The sequence below is a fragment of the Coptis chinensis genome, chromosome 6, assembly GCF_015680905.1.
Source record: "Coptis chinensis isolate HL-2020 chromosome 6, ASM1568090v1, whole genome shotgun sequence".
NCBI classification, from domain to species: domain Eukaryota; kingdom Viridiplantae; phylum Streptophyta; class Magnoliopsida; order Ranunculales; family Ranunculaceae; genus Coptis; species Coptis chinensis.
In genome coordinates this window covers 69,171,463-69,188,724 of record NC_141461.1, presented here as the reverse complement: position 1 = coordinate 69,188,724, position 17,262 = coordinate 69,171,463, and the positions used below count along the sequence as shown (strand labels likewise).

Here is a 17,262-nt window from a genome sequence, read left to right as displayed (position 1 = left end):
GAGTATCGCGATGTTGCTACTGCAGATACTATGTCTCATCAATCACTGCTGAGTTCCATAAAGTAGTGAGGCGTTGTCGGATCTGATACCCACCACTATAGTTAGGATGATTCAGTTGTTGAAGCAATAATGAGGCCGGGTTCTGAGCGATTATAGATGCTACACCTCGGTTGTGCCCAAAGCTAAAATTCCCACAATAGATTGGAACACTATTCCTTTTGGGGGGATATATCGACTTAGAAAAGATCCGTAATGCATTTTCAATTCGGAGGAAATCAACATCGATATCCCAAACCATCGACCTTGGGGTGATGAACATCCCTTAATATATCTTGGATTATTGAAATTTGGACTCCGTCTCCCGTTGCCTTCGTTTATGGCAGATGCCCTCGAGTATTTCCAAGTTCAATGTCTCGCCAATTAGTGTCGAGTTCTTTAATTTGCAAGGCAGTTCAGATTGATCTTGGGCAGTTCGGATTCTTCAGTCCACAAAACAGTGTTGGGTTTGTTACTTGACGAGTAGTACCGATCTTGGACTTTCTGTGTTACTTATTAGCTAGGAAGTGGAGTTCCGAACTTAGGCATGTTCCGAACGTGGAGTTCTAAGCAAGCTAGGAAGTGGTGTTCTGAACTTGGACAAGTTCCGAACGTGGAGTTCTAGACTAGCTAGGAAGTGGAGTTCCGAATTTGGACAAGTTCCAAACGTGGAGTTCCAGACTAGCTAGGAAGTGGAGTTCCGAATTTGGACAAGTTCCGAACGTGGAGTTCTAGACTAGCTAGGAAGTGGAGTTCAGAACTTGGACAAGTTCGAGCGTGGAGTTCGGACTAGCTAGGAAGTGGAGTTCCGAACTTGGACAAGTTCCGAGCGTGGAGTTCCTGACTAGCTAGGAAGTGGAGTTCCGAATTTGGACAAGTTCCGAACATGGAGTTCTAGACTAGCTAGGAAGTGGAGTTCCGAACTTGGACAAGTTCCGAACGTGGAGTTCTAGACTAGCTAGGAAGTGGAGTTCCGAACTTGGACAAGTTCGAACGTGGAGTTCCTGACTAGCTAGGAAGTGGAGTTCCGAACTTGAACAAGGAGCGTGGAGTTCGGACTTGCTAGGAAGTAGAGTTTCGAACGTGGATTTCCTAACTAGCTAGGAAGTGGAGTTTTGAATTTGGACAAGTTCTGAACGTGAAGTTCCAGACTAGTTAAGAAGTGGTGTTCTTTTCTCCTTATTTGCATAAATATGTATACACAGATGCCCCACTTTTCTCTTAGACGACGGTTGCACATTCGACCTTTGAGAAAAAATGACAAAAGTGTGAATTATATTTTATACAAATTTGTATTTCGAATCTTAGAAAAACAAGGTTTTGTAGGAAAATAGGGTTTGCCCCTGTGTCAATTCCTGTAAATACCTTTAGTTTTGTTAAGAAATAAGACTTTGTAGAAATATAGGGTGTGCCCCTCAGATTATTTCTGTAAAACCCCAATATAGTGGAAGCATATCCAAATTTGTGAAAATTTTGTCTCTTAGAAGTTTGAGAGTAGTGTAACATTACTTGGAAACAATACATGTTAGCATCGAGATTCACCATTTGGAGGATCTTTCATGAACATCTTGTTCTGGTTAACTTCAAAGACGCCCTCATAAGGATGAGTTAAAGTGGTAAAGTCCCTATCTGTGGGGGTAATTTATTACTTCGAGCGTGTCACCGATCTTACGTCTCTTGGACTTATCTTGATAGGAATTCATGTCGACTAACTTTTGCTCGATTGTGGTTCCTCGGACTTCCTATCATCATAATGACTAGTAGAGCTCCTACCAATAGGGAGGAGGTGACATTGGTTATCACTCTTTTATGAGAAGATTCCCTATCCAATTGGTCTTCTTCCAGTTATGCATATTTTATTGATCTGAACCGCAACTCTGTCATGTTCGTAGGCTTTTTTCTTCAAAGATATGTATAGACCAAAAATGGGATCTAATCCCTCGATTCTTGACCGAACAACCGACTTCGTCCATCTTGGTTGGTTTGAACCTCGTAGTTCCTCCGGTATTTGTGCCCTTGAAATGTGCAAGAGTAGTCGGTTCATTAATTGGAGTTCTCTCGTTGTTGTACCTCGGACTGGACTCTCATAGTTCTCATCTTGATGATAATGCGGTTCGGTTCGAGATCGAAAGTGGAGGAGTTTGCAAAACTGGATCGGGAACCGAGGGATTCCGAGGCAATGAAGGTTCCTTGAAACTGAAAGTCTTCTTCGTGCCGGGGTTAACCTCAATAGTTGTGGATTCCGGGCAAACACATTCGGACGTCCATCCCTCGTACCTTGAGAACTTGAATACCAAGAGAAGTCAGTTCCGTGTGAGCTCGAAAGTGTTGGGTTGGATCCAATTTCGGATTATAATCCGAATCTGGTTGGTCGCTATGATACCCGACAAAGTAAGGTATATAAGGTGTAGGGGACGTAACCTTCACCGTGGTCGAGACTTGGTGGCGGAACTACCCCCTGTTTCCATCAAGTAGGGCAACACTCTTGGAGGTGAGCGACCCTCAAGCGCGTCGCGTAGTAGTCTTGTAAAAACGCAAACGAGCCTCACGTCGACCACGTTCGCCATCACAACATCCATGATGGCTTGGTTGGTTATGGCAGATTGGGGAGTATCGTTGTTAGGCTCAATTTCTTCACGACACGGCCCAAAACGGCGATCTCCCTCATGACGTTCAGATTGTCTTTGAGAAGTAACATGTGGGTTATTGATCTCGTTATTCCCCTCGTTACTTTGATTCGCATTGGCTCTTGTAGTAACCATGATTTTGAATCAAAGTGAAGAAAATATATATATATATATATATATATATATATATATATATATATATATATATATATATATATATATATATATATATTTTTTTTATTTTTTTTTATTTTTTTAAAGAACAACACACCCAAGAAAAATTGGTAGGTAGGAGAACCTAGAACCGAAAAAATTTCGACCAAGAAATCAAATCAATTCTGTATAGTTTCCCACAGACGGCGCCAATTGTGTGATGATTTTTCTTAATCTAGAAACACAAATATTTTGTTGATGACTAAAGAACAATGAGAAGTATTTGATCAAGAAGAAGAAGAGATGTAGAAGATGATGAGTTGAACCACGTTCTTTAATGGCTGCCTACGTATCCTGTGTATAGGAATCAAACTCAAAGCGTAGTTCAACTATTCTATTTATAAGAATAGATGAGGTTTCCCAATTAGTGTTTAACTAGGAGACCGCCTCTTGTTAAGTCTCATCTTGACTCTTCTAGAAGCCCCATGTTTCCCAAGTCAAATAGGTCTCTTTTACTGACTTAAACAACAGAAAAACATGTTTAGGTTCGAGTAGTAGTTAGAGCTCGAGCCTAGTAGTTGAGTCTCGATTTGGAGTTCATAGTTAGGAGTTGGTTACAACTCTAACTAGTTCCAAAGCCCCTTAACCTGTTGGGACCTAGTAGTTGAGTTCCGGATTTGGAGTTCATAGTTAGGAGTTGGTTATACGAACCTACTACTCCAACTAGTTCCAAAGCCCACGAACCTCCTCTTCTTATCTCACTTCCGAACCTAGGAAGTAAGAGGATTTGGACTTGAAGTGTGTTCTGGTACTTTCTACCCACACCAAGACCATATCCGAGCCTTACGAAGATGCTACCACGTGTTACATATCTATTTGCTAAAATATGCACACACAGTACCTTTACCACATTTACTACCTGCCTCGCTTGTCTCACCAGCTACCTCCCTTTCCTCTGCTATTTTTCTTCTCTTCATCTCCCGACTCTAACCTCTTCATCACCCTACTTTCATCTGTAAACTCTATGGCACTAAATAAACATCACCAAAGTAAATAACACAGCACAAAGATGGTACCTTTGTTTTTGCTGAGATCTAAGCTTTATGTAATGTTCATGCTGAGCTTTGATTGCAAAGTCACTCTAATCCATGACATACTTACATGCCTTTTCAATTACTTTTCCCCCCAAAATAATTGTAATATCAGCACCAACAACAAAATATACTACGTTAACAAACAAATATGTGTAACCCAAGATCTAAAATGCTCTCGTGTCAATGTCCTTAGAAGTATAAAAGAAAATTACTGTTTAGATATATATTTAAAAAAACTATACCTTACCGATTATAAAAATATATATACATATAAAAGAGAAAGAGAATTGGTGTCTAGAGATTTTGCAGCATACAATCATATCATGAAATGCACATAATGGAGTGTCATAGTCCCAAAGAGCTACAGTCAGCCATTTAGGCATGATCTTGTTAATTGAGTATCACACAAAAGCATAGTGTTGCCAGAGTCAAAGAGATGCTGTTCGAAAAACAAGTTGAGGCCTGACTTTTAGTTCTCTTATGCCAGTTTTACAGTTATACACTTATATGGATTACCCGCGTAAAACAATCACCCATAATTCTATTATGTCATTTTCAAACTTAACTAGATCAAGGGGGTGTTTGAGAAAAGTAGTACAAAAGTAAATGGAGAAAAGCCGAACCCGTCGTGAGCATTGAAGAATAAGGGAGGTGGTTGGAATGGACATGGTGAAATGGGGTATGCTTCTGCTTCGGAGAAGCACAAAGAAGAAGCCACATTTTGTTTTATATATGAGTTTCTACAGGATTTTAAAAACAGATCTAACTCAGAAATCATCTTCCTTCTCCAATCTCCTTCAAAGCTTGGTCTTGTTTCAGCATTTCACATTTTTTCTTTTCTTTTTATTTTGTCAAACGCCTAGAACAACAGAGAATCTACTTTAATCAGACATGGGATAAGTGAAGGAGAAGACATACACAATAGGAGCAACTTCTTAGTTTGATCAGGAGCAATTAGGGACCGCCTGTCCAATCTCAACAACTTCTTCCTGTTGGGTTTCCTCTTCACCTGTTCTCTCCACTTTCTCCTCCCTACTTCCTCCTTTTTTTCCCTTCATATATTTCTTTTTTTCTCTCTTCTTTTTGGATAATATCCAAGAAAAATATCAAAGACAATACAGTATATTGCAATCACATGCCACAAGCTCAATTCTTAGAAGTTAGAACCTTTTGGCGATGAAAAAAGTTTTAAAATGCCAGAATTTCCGTGGATATGAGGACACTTTTCAAGCAAATCTTGGGCCTCAGACTCTCTACCTTCCTTACAAAAGGATTCAATAGCATGAGAATATACTGAAACAGGTGGGAAATTATTTACTCTCAATGCCGTGAAGTAATCATTAGCATCATCCACCGTCCCAAACTTAGATATATAATCATTAAATGGTTCTTCAAAGGAGGGATGGTCGTGTATCTTCATTAGGCGAAGAAGATTCAATGCTTCTTTAAGTTTACGTCTCCTAGTAATTTCTGAATCAAATTCTTGTACGTATCTAGCAGAGGCTTTATATTGACCTTCTCCACCATCTCAATGACAAAAGTGTACGAATCATCCACCCTTTCCCTACTACACAAACCATTTACCAAGACTTCCAAAAGGTCAGCATCAGCAGGAAAGTTTTTCTCCAAGATCTTGTTGAAAATATTTAAAGCTTGGACAATTTCACCTGCCAAGCAAATGCCTCTGAACTAAATGGGCCCAGGTCAGGGAATCGAGAATATAACCTTTTCCTTCCCCCTCATCCAACAACAGTATGTTGCTGTAATTGATGTTGTCGGGTTCATAACCAGCATTTCTCATGGTGTCCGAAAACTTTTCAGCTTCATCAAATCTACCCACAGCGGTCATTGACCTATGAATCCCGTCATACTGAGGGCCTCCCCTGTTGCTTCATACTTATTGAAAACCCTAAAGGCCAAATCTAAATCTGGTGTGTCAGCCAATGAGATCTCCATATCCTCATTCCACTCCGACATTAATACCACCTTAACTACACCTTTCACATTGGCATCCAAAGCACTATGTTTAGTCATCTTAGTAAATGATTCTTTTCAGCCTTCTTAAAGTTAGACATCAATAGCATCGTCAGTCAACCGTGCCTTCTTAAAGTTAGACATCAATACCCAATACGTGTCTTGGTCAATGTAGCATCCATCTTCAGACATTTTATTGACAAAATCCCAAAACTCTTTCATAGTCTCCTCACAACCCAAAATTCTAAGCATTAGATAATAAAATCCAAAGCCCATTTTCAACAGATACCCAATTGGAAAAATCCAAAGCCTTGAGTGGGTGTTTATCTAATTTCTTCAAAACATAACAAACAGTCCCATGTGTCAGTTTCTCTAACTCTTCAGACCATTCCTTGGTCGTAACGAATTCAACAATAGAAGTCATACTTACAGGAATAAACAATGGTCTGAGAGAAGTCCCTCGGCTATATTTCAGGGTTTGTCTAGGGTTTAAGGGTTTATCAAGGGGGATATTGGGCCGGGTGGGGGTGTGTGGCCCAAAATGTCATTTTTCTCCCCTCTTTCTTCTCTTGGTCAGTAACCTTCCAATTCTCTGTCTCCTAAAATCCCATCTCCAAAAGTAGCCTACTCCCACAATTGTGAAGGAAAAAGGGGTTCATATTATTTGACTTCTCCTGGGAAAATGGCAATGAGTAGATATGCAAGGAGTGTGGGGGCTGCAGTGATGAAAGCAGGTGCAGAGAAAACATCAACTTGGTTCACTCCTCATATGGCCGCAGCTTCTCGTGCTATATTTGAAAGAATTCCTTTGGTCGACATTACCCTCGAAGTTAGAGACGCACGAGTAACTAATACTCCTCTTTCTTTTATTGCCTGAACAAAATATTCGAATAAATTCCTGAGAGAGACATTTTCATTTATTGTTTTCAGATACCAATTTCTTCTGCATACGAACACATGAGAAAATTTCCGTCGTCTCATCGTATCATAGTCTTGAACAAGATGGACCTTGCAGGCCGATATCAAACAAAGGTAATTAAATTCCTTTATCAAATTCTTTAAAGGCATTGTGTATACATAAGGAAACTCTACATTTTTTTTTTGTTCTAAGTATTCTTATTCATTTTCAGGAGTGGATAAGGCATTTTCGGGAACAGAATTGCATTTGCTATGGAATCAATGCCCATAACAAGGAAAATGTCAAGGAGGTATATACTTTTAAGTTGCTTATAAGAACAATTGAGATAACTCACTTCATTGATAATGAGAAATTCATTACAGTATCTTATTGCATCCATTAGAAGCTCACACCGTATAGTTTTTGAATTTTTTGCAAGCTCGAGTCAGAGAACTAAAATTTGACAAGTCCAAATTTACCATCACGGTAATGCTAGTTGGAATTCCTAATGTTGGTAAGTCAGCACTTGCCAACTCTTTGCATCAGATTGGGCGGATAAGTGCAGCAGGTATCCACCTAGTTTTTTTTTTTTTTTTGTAATGAAAATGTTATTCTCATGTAATGACTATATGAGTTTTCTAATTAAACTATCTAAAATCTGAAGAGAAGGGAAAGTTGAAGCATGCAACTGTGAGTCCACTGCCTGGTGAGACAAAGGATATTACAAGTTTGAAGGTAAAAAACCTATCTTCTTTTGCCTCAATATCTGTTGGATATAATACATTCTTTATCCATCTCAACATCTTCATTTTGTTACACCATGGATATGAACACTTTGTTTCTTGATTGCGCAACACTCTGCTCCATGAAGCATTAAGTTCTTACTGCTAAATTGTAAAACTTAATATTCAATTTGCCTTGAACATGATGATCACATAGCACTCTCAGTTCTCGAAGTAATCTTTCTATTCAACCATGTATCTCCACTATGTGTAATATCTTCCTTGATTCAACAAACTTACAAATAGTAGACACAAGATATAAAAGTGATGACTTTTAGGTATATCTCGTCATTCTTTTTTTCTCTAGTAATACAGTTTCCTTATTGTGGGAATAGGATGTTACCGTGTTTATAAATGCATTAGTCTGTACTTTCGTTCAATCATACAGTAACAAGGTTGAATTTCATATCCAGATTGCTAGTTGCCCCAACATATATGTCTTGGACACACCAGGAGTGTTGCATCCTGATAGTATTGACATTGAAATGGGATCTAAACTTGCTTTAACAGGTATCTTTTATTCTCCTAAATGTCTAGTACTAAACACATTGGAGTAATCGTCTTCGAATATGAACTTGCTTATATTACCATGTTAAACACAGGAGCTTTTCAGGATTGTTTGGTTGGTGAATGCAGGCTTGCTCAGTATTTGCTAGCTATCCTCAACTTGAGTGGTGAGCATAAGCGCTGGGAGAGCTTGATCTCCAAGGAGGACGATTGCTTGTCCATCGAGCACAATGCAAAGCTCTCAGATAGTGTTGGGTCAAACATGAAGAAGAAGAAGATTTTTTGCACAGATCATACTCAGGTAATAAGGTTTTTCTTTCCCGTTATATTTCCTACAAAAGTATGCAATCAACTGGCACTGGTAGGATTCTTTAGAAAATGGAATTTTTCAGTCCAGGGGCATATTTTCTTATAGTAAATAGTCAGAAGATTCTTTTTAGTCCTTTAAAAAACAATTCCATTTCCCAGAATTCATTTGGCTGGGATATTATCTGACTGAGTTGGAAGTAGCACATTTGAGTTAGTCCATATTTGAACATCTGAAATATTTGGAGATATTATGATTTTCATTTTTTCTTTTTTGGTGGTGTTCTTAACCATTTCTTTTGTGCAATGTTTTTGGGACTCTTTGGCCATACAGGATTTTGTTGTACAAGATGTTCGGAGAACCCTCTTCAAGACAATTTCTTCTTTTGAAGGAAATGTTGAAGAGGCCAACTATCTGGCCAGCCTGATTGATTCCCAGTTGGTGGCTCTACGAGATGCTTTTAGAGTGTGCTCAGAATCAGATGACGACATATTGCATAGTGTTCCAACAAAATTATTAAACTTGTATAGGATTGGCAGGCTTGGTCATTACATTCTGGATATTGTACCAGGAAGTTTCATAAGCCATTCTGCAAATAAAATTAATGGTTATCATTAGTTGTTGATAAATTCAAATTGTTGCAATTATCGTAATACATTTTCACGTTGACCCATTGCAACACCTCATTGTAGTACTCATTTTATTTTAACAATATCAATATTGGTATCAATATACTATAATTAATTCTCATGCACAATGATTAATTATTTTATAGCATAATAGGGACTCCTTTAATTTGTTACAGGAAGGATTCAAATGTAATGGTTACACACAAATGTAATAGAGTCCCAAAATATGAAAGCGCATCTCTCATAAAAAAACAAAAGGAATTACATAGTGTATGTTGCTTCAAGGATATTGCATTGGATAAATCAACTTCTACTGCATCAGTTAGATCTTCCAAGTAGAAATACCATCTTCTAATTGAGATATGGAACCCATGATCCATCTCCTTCCTGTGTGTCCAATTAAAAACTGAATTGGTGATATCTGCAATAAGAACAAAATATATTGTTCTCGATTAAGCCTACAAACTTATGCATCAATTCACATTTACATTTCACAGTAGCAATACCCTACGCCAGTTAAAGGACACACTTTTATTAAGGAATATGCGTTCAATATATACTTCTCTGGGGAACACCCTCTTGCCATCTTCCCATGGCACTTCCAAATTTTATATTATTTCATCGAACTCTTGGTTTCACATTTCTAGCACAAAATTTCTTCTCTACAAAATGAATTTACGAGCCTAATGTCTTTGAACCAACATATTCCCATTTTCCCACGCACATTCAACTCAAGAACTACACTAACAAGTTCTCTTCAATGCATACTAATTAAACAACTTCGGACCTCACAACTGCTACTAGTGGAATAAGTCAATGTAGGATCAAAAGCAAGTTTTGAAAAATTGGGATCACGCGATATACTCTTAAGTCAATGTATATTAATTGAATAATCTATTGGAACAAGTGACAAAAATATTAACAAATTCCTGGAATCAAACATGGGAGATAAAATGCATCATGCTAGTCCAAGCACTCCTCAAGCCCGGGAATCTTGAAAAACTAAACCAAGCATCATCTTGTGGCCTAGTGTACAAGATTTTGCAAAAAATGGTAAAGTGGGTTTGGAATACATCAAGGACAAGTTTTTTTCGGGAATGAAAAAATGCAAAGTGGCGAAATTTGTTGGACGCTTAAAGGAAAACAGCAAGGAGGTTTATTCGATACATTATTGCTTTGACACCTTTTTATGCATTAACCTTTTATGGTATGACTGTGGTGTGGTGAGATTCCTCTTGATTTTCGCGAAAGCTAATCCAAATTACAAGTTTCACTAATGGCTTAATGGAAACCAAATTCCACTGAAAAGGCTATTTGATAACTTATCAAAAGAATAGGCCCAAGGCGGCTTATTATGATATATTTTGCTACCCAAACACTCTTTCACAACATGGCCCCAAACAATCTACCAACGCAAGATAGGGTGGTCCGTAAAGAAGGTGCTTCAACACCACCCTCTTGCCTTTGAATCTCAAGCAATCCCATGGCACTACACACAAAATTTCGAATAATATATTGGTTTTCGAAACAAAACGTTGAAGAGATCACTTGGTTTTCCTTTGTGCACAGTTTTATGGCAGGAAAGGAACAAAAATTTAAAACACCACACAACCTTGGGAAAATGTGAAGAACAGATTGATCAATGATGTAAAAGTTACATTAGGGCAAATCGGTGAAGTACATAAGATTCAAGATAGAGTCTTGGTGGGCCGGACTTGGGTTGGAACCAAAAGGAAGGAGAGAAACATATTCCCATCTGGATTTTCTGGAGGAGTGGTTCGAGATGCATATGGAGAAGTGATTTTGGATACTTAGGTTCGGAGGTTTGAAAACTACAGGTTTAGAAGGATGCCGTGACACAATTTTGACTTGTGGTCATAGTTCTCGGATTCAATGCATACTGGCCAAATTAAACAACTACTAGTTTTACTAGTGTCGTCTTCTCTTGAAACTACTAGTGGAATAGCGAGGGTTGGAATCTTGTAATGGATGTTTTATTTTGTAAGTTTTGAAAAACTATCATGTTATGTTGAGGATAATTGGAAAAGTATATCGATCTTAATCTTTAGGGTCACCAAAACCCAAAAAAAACTTTATTCAAAAAAAACTTTTATTCAAAAAAATATCTATCTCTATACAAACCCGCCTCCGCCCAAGCATCTCCATGTCTAGGAAGCTTTCCAGTATGCCTACAAGAAAAAATGCCTCTTAATTTGAACTTTGTAAACACTTTCTTCTTTGTTTTCACTCCCATTTTTTTTAAAAAATTTCTTCCTCTTTTTTCTCTCTTGGTTTCTTTGTTGGAAAATGGCGGATGAAGTTGCAATATTGGCGGGAAAATAAAAATCTCGGTTGATCAAGTGAGCTGAGCGAACGATCTCGGGCTGGGTGGGGGGTATGTGGCCCAAAATGTCATTTGGTTGGTTTTGTTTGTCCTCATTTTTCTCCCCTCTTTCTTCTCTTCGTCAGTAACCCTTTCAATCTTTCGTGTCCAATTCTCTGTCTCCTAAAATCCCATCTCCAACCCTTCGTCTTTTGTTTGAAAGTCTCTCCTAAGAGTAGCCTGCCCACCCATCTTTCTCTCCCACAATTGTGAAGGAAAAAGAGGTTCATATTATTTGACTTTTCACGGGAAAATGGCAATGAGTAGATATGCAAGGAGTGTCGGGGCTACAGTGATGAAAGCAGGTGTAGAGAAAACATCAACATGGTTCACTCCTCATATGGCCGCAGCTTCCCGTGCTATATTTGAAAGAAATCTTTTAGTCGACATTACCCTTGAAGTTAGTGACACACGAGTAACTAATACTCCTCTTTCTTTTACTGCCTGAAGTCTTTGTGTGTACAAAATATTTGAATAAATTCCTGAGAGAGACATTTTCATTTATTGTTTTCAGATACCAATTTCTTCAGCATATGAACACATGAGAAAATTTTCGTCGTCTCATCGTATCATAGTCTTGAACAAGATGGACCCTGTAGGCCAGTCTCAAACAAAGGTAATTAAATTTCTTTATCAAATTCTTTAAAGGCACAGTGATAATCGTAAAAATGCTAGTTTTACTAATGAATAAAGTGATGAAACTCTAAACGGAAGTAAAACTACAAACTGAACTTGTACTAGACTTATCAAAGATTTCTACTCTTGACACTATTGAAGTAGAGTTGGAATAGAAGATTCGTTCCACTGCTAGTCTTTTAACATTCAATTTTCCTACGACTGTCAATCCTACCAAAGTCAATGAGAGAATTACGAATTGTACTACGAAATGCTACGGAATACTAAGGTTTGAATCTAGAATAAGAATTAGGGGGGAATTGAATCCACATTGAATCTAACTTAAGAAACTAGCATAGATTGTTGTAATCCAATTCTTACGTTCTTACGGTAAGGATTGGTCGTTCTAATTCCTAATTATACATGACATCTTTACCAATTCATAACTAGCATATGAGGACGTCCACCCATTCTCATGGCGAATCAACGTCCTTCTAGAGTGGAATAGACTCTTACAACGATTCTAAACTAACAAAATCAAGTTTTCATCAAAACTTCATCAAACCCCTCTAATGGAGGTTTAGCCTCGATTCATCAAACTATCATTTCCAAATGAAATTGAATAAGACATAATATAAAAATTCTACCTTTATTGAATTTAACTAAACAATAACTGAAATCTAAATTAACAACTAAGAATTGAATAACAACTAATAACTGAATTTAGATCTAAGTAATTCAATAAATAACAAAATCGAATTTAACAAGAACTAACTATTTTATTTATCTAATGAATGATAAACAATGATTCAATACTTAATCTAAAACAAGGAATGAAAACTAATTAATAAACTAATTAAAATTCTCAAAACTAGATCTAAAACTAAGGTTTAATGGCTACTCCAATGGCTATTTCTAACCTAAACTAATTGATACTTAACAACTAAGTCTTGTGTGTGTAAATGGAGGAGACCAGATCCACATTTTCGTGCATGGGCTGAGGCCTGAGGGTCCATGTTTTGGGCTAGAAAATCGAGCCCAAAGCGCAATTTCTTCAGTCCACAGGCCCTTTTTCAGTTGGCTTTGACTTCAATAGGCTTTTCGTCTACGTCTACTCCTCTGATTGGGTCAAGGTTTAGACCATTGGAAATCTTTTCGAGCCGGTCGTTTTGACATAAGGTACGCCCAATTCCGAGGCCTGAGTCCAAAGTTACGATCTTCGAAAGTTCTGCTGACTTTTGTGTGTTGTTTCTGCCCGTCTTGGCCTTTAATCCCAGAACTTCTTAGCAACCAACCCTTTGCTCCTTTATATCACCAAAGTGGCACATTTATGCACATAATTGATTTCAATGCCTGAAATACATAAAAGCACGTAATTAGCATTAACTCTTATTTATTACTCGCATAATTGGTCTAAAAGTATTATTGTTAAGGGGTTAAAACTACAGTTTTGGGCTCTTATCACATAGTGTATACAGATGGAAACTCTACATGTTTTTTTTTTGTTCTAAGTATTCTTATTCATTTTCAGGAGTGGATAAGGCATTTTTGGGAACAGAATTGCATTTGCTATGGAATCAATGCCCATAAAAAGGAAAATGTCAAGGAGGTATATACTTTTAAGTTGCTTATAAGAACAATTGAGATAACTCGCTTCATTGATAATGAGAAATTCATTACAGTATCTTATTGCATCCATTAGAAGCTCACACCGTATAGTTTTTGAATTTTTTGCAAACTCGAGTCAGAGAACTGAAATTTGACAAGTCCAAATTTACCATCACGGTAATGCTAGTTGGAATTCCTAATGTTGGAAAGTCAGCACTTGCCAACTCTTTGCATCAGATTGGGCAGATATGTGAAGCAGGTATCCACCTAGTTTATTAGGTTTATTAGTTTTTTATTTTTTATTTTGTGATGAAAATGTTATTCTCATGTAATGACTATATGAGTTTTCTAATTAAACTATCTAAAATCTGAAGAGAAGGGAAAGCTGAAGCATGCAACTGTGAGTCCACTACCTGGTGAAATAAGGGATATCACAAGTTTGAAGGTAAAAAACCTATCTTCTTTTGCCTTAATATCTGTCGGATAGAATACATTCTTTATCCATCTCAACATCCTCATTTTGTTACACCATGGATGTGAACACTTTGTTTCTTGATTGCGTAACACTCTGCTCCATGAAGCATTAAGTTCTTACTGCTAAATTATAAAACTTAATATTCAATTTGCCTTGAACATGGTGATCACATAGCACTCTCAGTTCTCGAACTAATCTTTCTATTCAACCATGTATCTCCACTATGTGTAATATCTTCCTTGATTCAACAAACTTACAAATAGTAGACACAAGATATAAAAGTGATGACTTTTAGGTATATCTCGTCATTCTTTTTTTCTCTAGTAATACAATTTCCTTATTGTGGGCATAGGATGTTACCGTGTTTATAAATGCATTAGTCTGTGCTTTCGTTCAATCATACGGTAACAAGGTTGAATTTCATATCCAGATTGCTAGTCACCCCAACATATATGTCTTGGACACACCAGGTGTGTTGCATCCTGATAGTATTGACATTGAAATGGGATCTAAACTTGCTTTAACGGGTATCTTTTATTCTCCTAAATGTCTAGTACTAAACACATTGGAGTCATCGTCTTTGAATATGAACTTGCTCATATTAGCATGTTAAACACAGGAGCTTTTCAGGATTGTTTGGTTGGTGAATGTGGGCTTGCTCAGTCTTTGCTAGCTATCCTCAACTTGAGTGGTGAGCACAAGCGCTGGGAGAGCTTGATCTCCAAGGAGGATGATTGCTTGTCCATCGAGCACAATGCAAAACTTTCAGATAGTGTTGGGTCAAACATGAAGAAGAAGAAGAAGATTTTTGCACAGATCATACTCAGGTTATAAGTGTAGGGTTTTTTTCGAGTATCCCCTGATCCTCCTCTGTGCCTTGTGATCTCGAAGCGTAAATTGAGTAGAGAAGGGATGAGATGATTGTGAGTTCAGGGTTGAACCGTCTAGCGGCTGCTTACATATCTCCTTGTCAATTTAGGAGAATCAAACTATTTTTCGTCGTTCCTAAGAGCGAATCCTCCTGGTTTATATAGGAAGAGTTACGAGAGTCCTAGGGTTAGGACTGTCCTCACCGCTTGTGAGTTCCCTTCCATTTTTGGACTCTGCCTTCCTATTAGAATTCCTCTCCTTATGGAAGTCTAAATCTAGACCATATCTTATGAGAGGTAAGTTTTCTTGTTGATCATAATATCCCATCGTGTATGACAAGATTATATCTAAAAGATAACTCCTAAGATATGTCATCATGATTCCTTCCTTATCATTAGAGATCGCCATCTTTAGTTTCCTTTTGTTCAGGAACTGTCTATATCAGTTCCTAACGACTTGGAGAACTGTCATACTTAGAGGCGGTCAACCACATGCCTAGCACATGTCCACTAAACACTCGTGCTAAGCACGAGATCACTTATTCACAGAACTGATCTGATGGTCCTCGTCTCATTCTGGACATCTATTTCCCATACACGTGTCATCTGTTCAATGACAGGAAATCCCCCTTACAGATGCCCCCTATCGTGCCATCTAGCACGTGGGCACTTGAAGCGACACTGCTTTTGGCACGATAATCTTTTACCTATATAGTTACTGGAACTCCTTACGTATCCAACTAATTAAGGCTTTGAAAAGACGGCTCGAACATGCATGCTATTTCCCGAAAAAGGTAATGATGGCAATTCCATCCCGAAAAGACGCAATGCTTGGGCTAATCATAACCGTCCATCTTACCTGTATATAAAAGATCTGGTGAGAGAACTCTCATTATCTCTTCTGCTACCTTTTCCCGTATACTGAACCTTTTGACCTCCCGTTAGGGTTTAACTAAAACTTGAAACTTTCTCTCTTTTCCGATCATGAATCCCAACTGGTCACTTGTAAACTTCGGAGATCTTTCCTCCCTGGAACTTATCAGAGAGAAATTTCACATTCCTGATGATATCGGCCTGGAGTGGGGGAGGTTGTAAGATGAATTGGCCTATAAAGAAGTGGTGCTTATCACCATTGGTCAACTCAGGGCCGGACTCACTCTTCCCCTACACCCACTGTTAAGAGAGTGTTTGATTCACTTCAATCTTGCTCTTGGTCAAGTAGCACCCCTGTTCTACAGAACTGTTATGTACCCTGCCATATTGGCCAAGAGACATGGATTTGTTATAAATCGCTAGATTTTTGGCTACTTTTACGAGGTTAGGCATATTCGAGACCAATCATACTATTATCTCATGACCAGAGACAAGAACTTTTCGATTGTTTTTTTTAGGGGAAGCAGAGTGATGAGGGCTGGGCTGACCACCATCTCCGTGTGCTGGGTGATGCCTGGGACGTTCGTCCTTCTAATGATGATGGTTAACCCGTGGGAATTCTTGTTCCCAGAAAACACACTCAATCCCCAACCAGTAAGTCTCTTTTCCCATAAATTTTGCAATCGTTATGAGAGTCTTTCAACTGAGTTTCTTTATTGTTTTTCTTTAGATGACTCTTCCCCATGGAATCAACTAACTGCAACCGATGCTGCTATGGTGGACTTCATCAAGAAGATCCCCAGGGAACAGAGGATACCTTGGGTGATAGTTCCTGATCCCACCCGTCTTTTTGAATATTTCAACATGTCTACTGAAGAATTGCTACAACTTGCCCCTGGCTTTTCCCCTTTTGGGATAAATACTGTGAATTATGAGCGCACCACACTTCCTCCTCCTGTGGATCAGGATGCTGGACTTCCTCCTCTAGTTCAGGATGAATCCTCTTTGAATACTAGAAGAAGAGGAAACCACAAGGAGAAGAGCTCGCGGGTGGCGCATCTAGTGATCGCAAAGACATCGGCCCCGGTTCCAGAGCTCGGCATGGCCGGTGATGATTGTGTGATCATTGGCGGGAGAGGCCCTGAACTGCCTCATGAACTGCTGGTGGCTAGTAATTTTAAAAGGGAAGCATGTGCATCCAACCATTCTAGATTGAAGAGAACTGATCCTGTTTCTGCTTCTAATGTTGCCCCATCCGGTAAGAAAATGAAGTTTCGCCCTCTCTCTGTTAGTGAAGAAACACTTGTGAAGGTTCCTGTGACTATTCCTTGTTCTAGTTCTGAGAAAGTAGCTGTACCCCTACCAGTTCCAGATCCTCCCACAGGTTCTGTACAAACTGGTGACAATGTCCCTCCCTGATAATCGCAAGGGG

At 38.5% G+C, this 17,262-nt stretch overlaps 2 protein-coding genes across 3 annotated transcripts; both read left to right on the top strand.

Moving 5' to 3' along the window:
• The first annotated feature begins 6,239 nt into the window (after nt 1-6,239).
• Nucleotides 6,240-9,057, top strand: LOC147494168 (DAR GTPase 2, mitochondrial-like). Of its 2 annotated transcripts, none has more exons than XM_086568984.1 (8): nt 6,240-6,728; nt 6,815-6,916; nt 7,015-7,092; nt 7,203-7,350; nt 7,447-7,517; nt 7,978-8,074; nt 8,167-8,372; nt 8,712-9,057. In XM_086568984.1, exons 1-8 carry the CDS (start codon nt 6,567-6,569, stop codon nt 8,994-8,996), a joined length of 1,149 nt encoding a protein of 382 aa, XP_086425110.1. In that variant the 5' UTR covers nt 6,240-6,566; the 3' UTR covers nt 8,997-9,057. The 2 variants fall into 2 exon arrangements, with proteins under 2 accessions (XP_086425110.1, XP_086425111.1); XM_086568985.1 differs by having other exon boundaries at nt 6,420-6,713.
• Nucleotides 9,058-11,643: 2,586 nt separating this feature from the next.
• LOC147494167 (DAR GTPase 2, mitochondrial-like) lies at nt 11,644-17,249 on the top strand. The gene is made up of 8 exons (XM_086568060.1): nt 11,644-11,790; nt 11,905-12,006; nt 13,537-13,614; nt 13,725-13,872; nt 13,988-14,058; nt 14,519-14,615; nt 14,708-14,915; nt 17,015-17,249. The coding sequence occupies exons 1-8, from the start codon at nt 11,644-11,646 to the stop codon at nt 17,247-17,249; spliced, it is 1,086 nt and encodes a 361-aa protein (XP_086424186.1).
• Nucleotides 17,250-17,262: the final 13 nt, after the last annotated feature.

Coding starts and splice junctions, on each gene's coding strand:
- LOC147494168 (XM_086568984.1), top strand. CDS start 6,567: ATGGCAATGAGTAGATATGCAAGGAGTGTGGGGGCTGCAGTGATGAAA. Junction 7,351..7,446: donor TGGGCGGATAAGTGCAGCAG/GTATCCACCTAG, acceptor TAAAATCTGAAG/AGAAGGGAAAGTTGAAGCAT. Junction 8,075..8,166: donor ATCTAAACTTGCTTTAACAG/GTATCTTTTATT, acceptor TGTTAAACACAG/GAGCTTTTCAGGATTGTTTG.
- LOC147494167 (XM_086568060.1), top strand. CDS start 11,644: ATGGCAATGAGTAGATATGCAAGGAGTGTCGGGGCTACAGTGATGAAA. Junction 12,007..13,536: donor TAGGCCAGTCTCAAACAAAG/GTAATTAAATTT, acceptor ATTCATTTTCAG/GAGTGGATAAGGCATTTTTG. Junction 14,616..14,707: donor ATCTAAACTTGCTTTAACGG/GTATCTTTTATT, acceptor TGTTAAACACAG/GAGCTTTTCAGGATTGTTTG.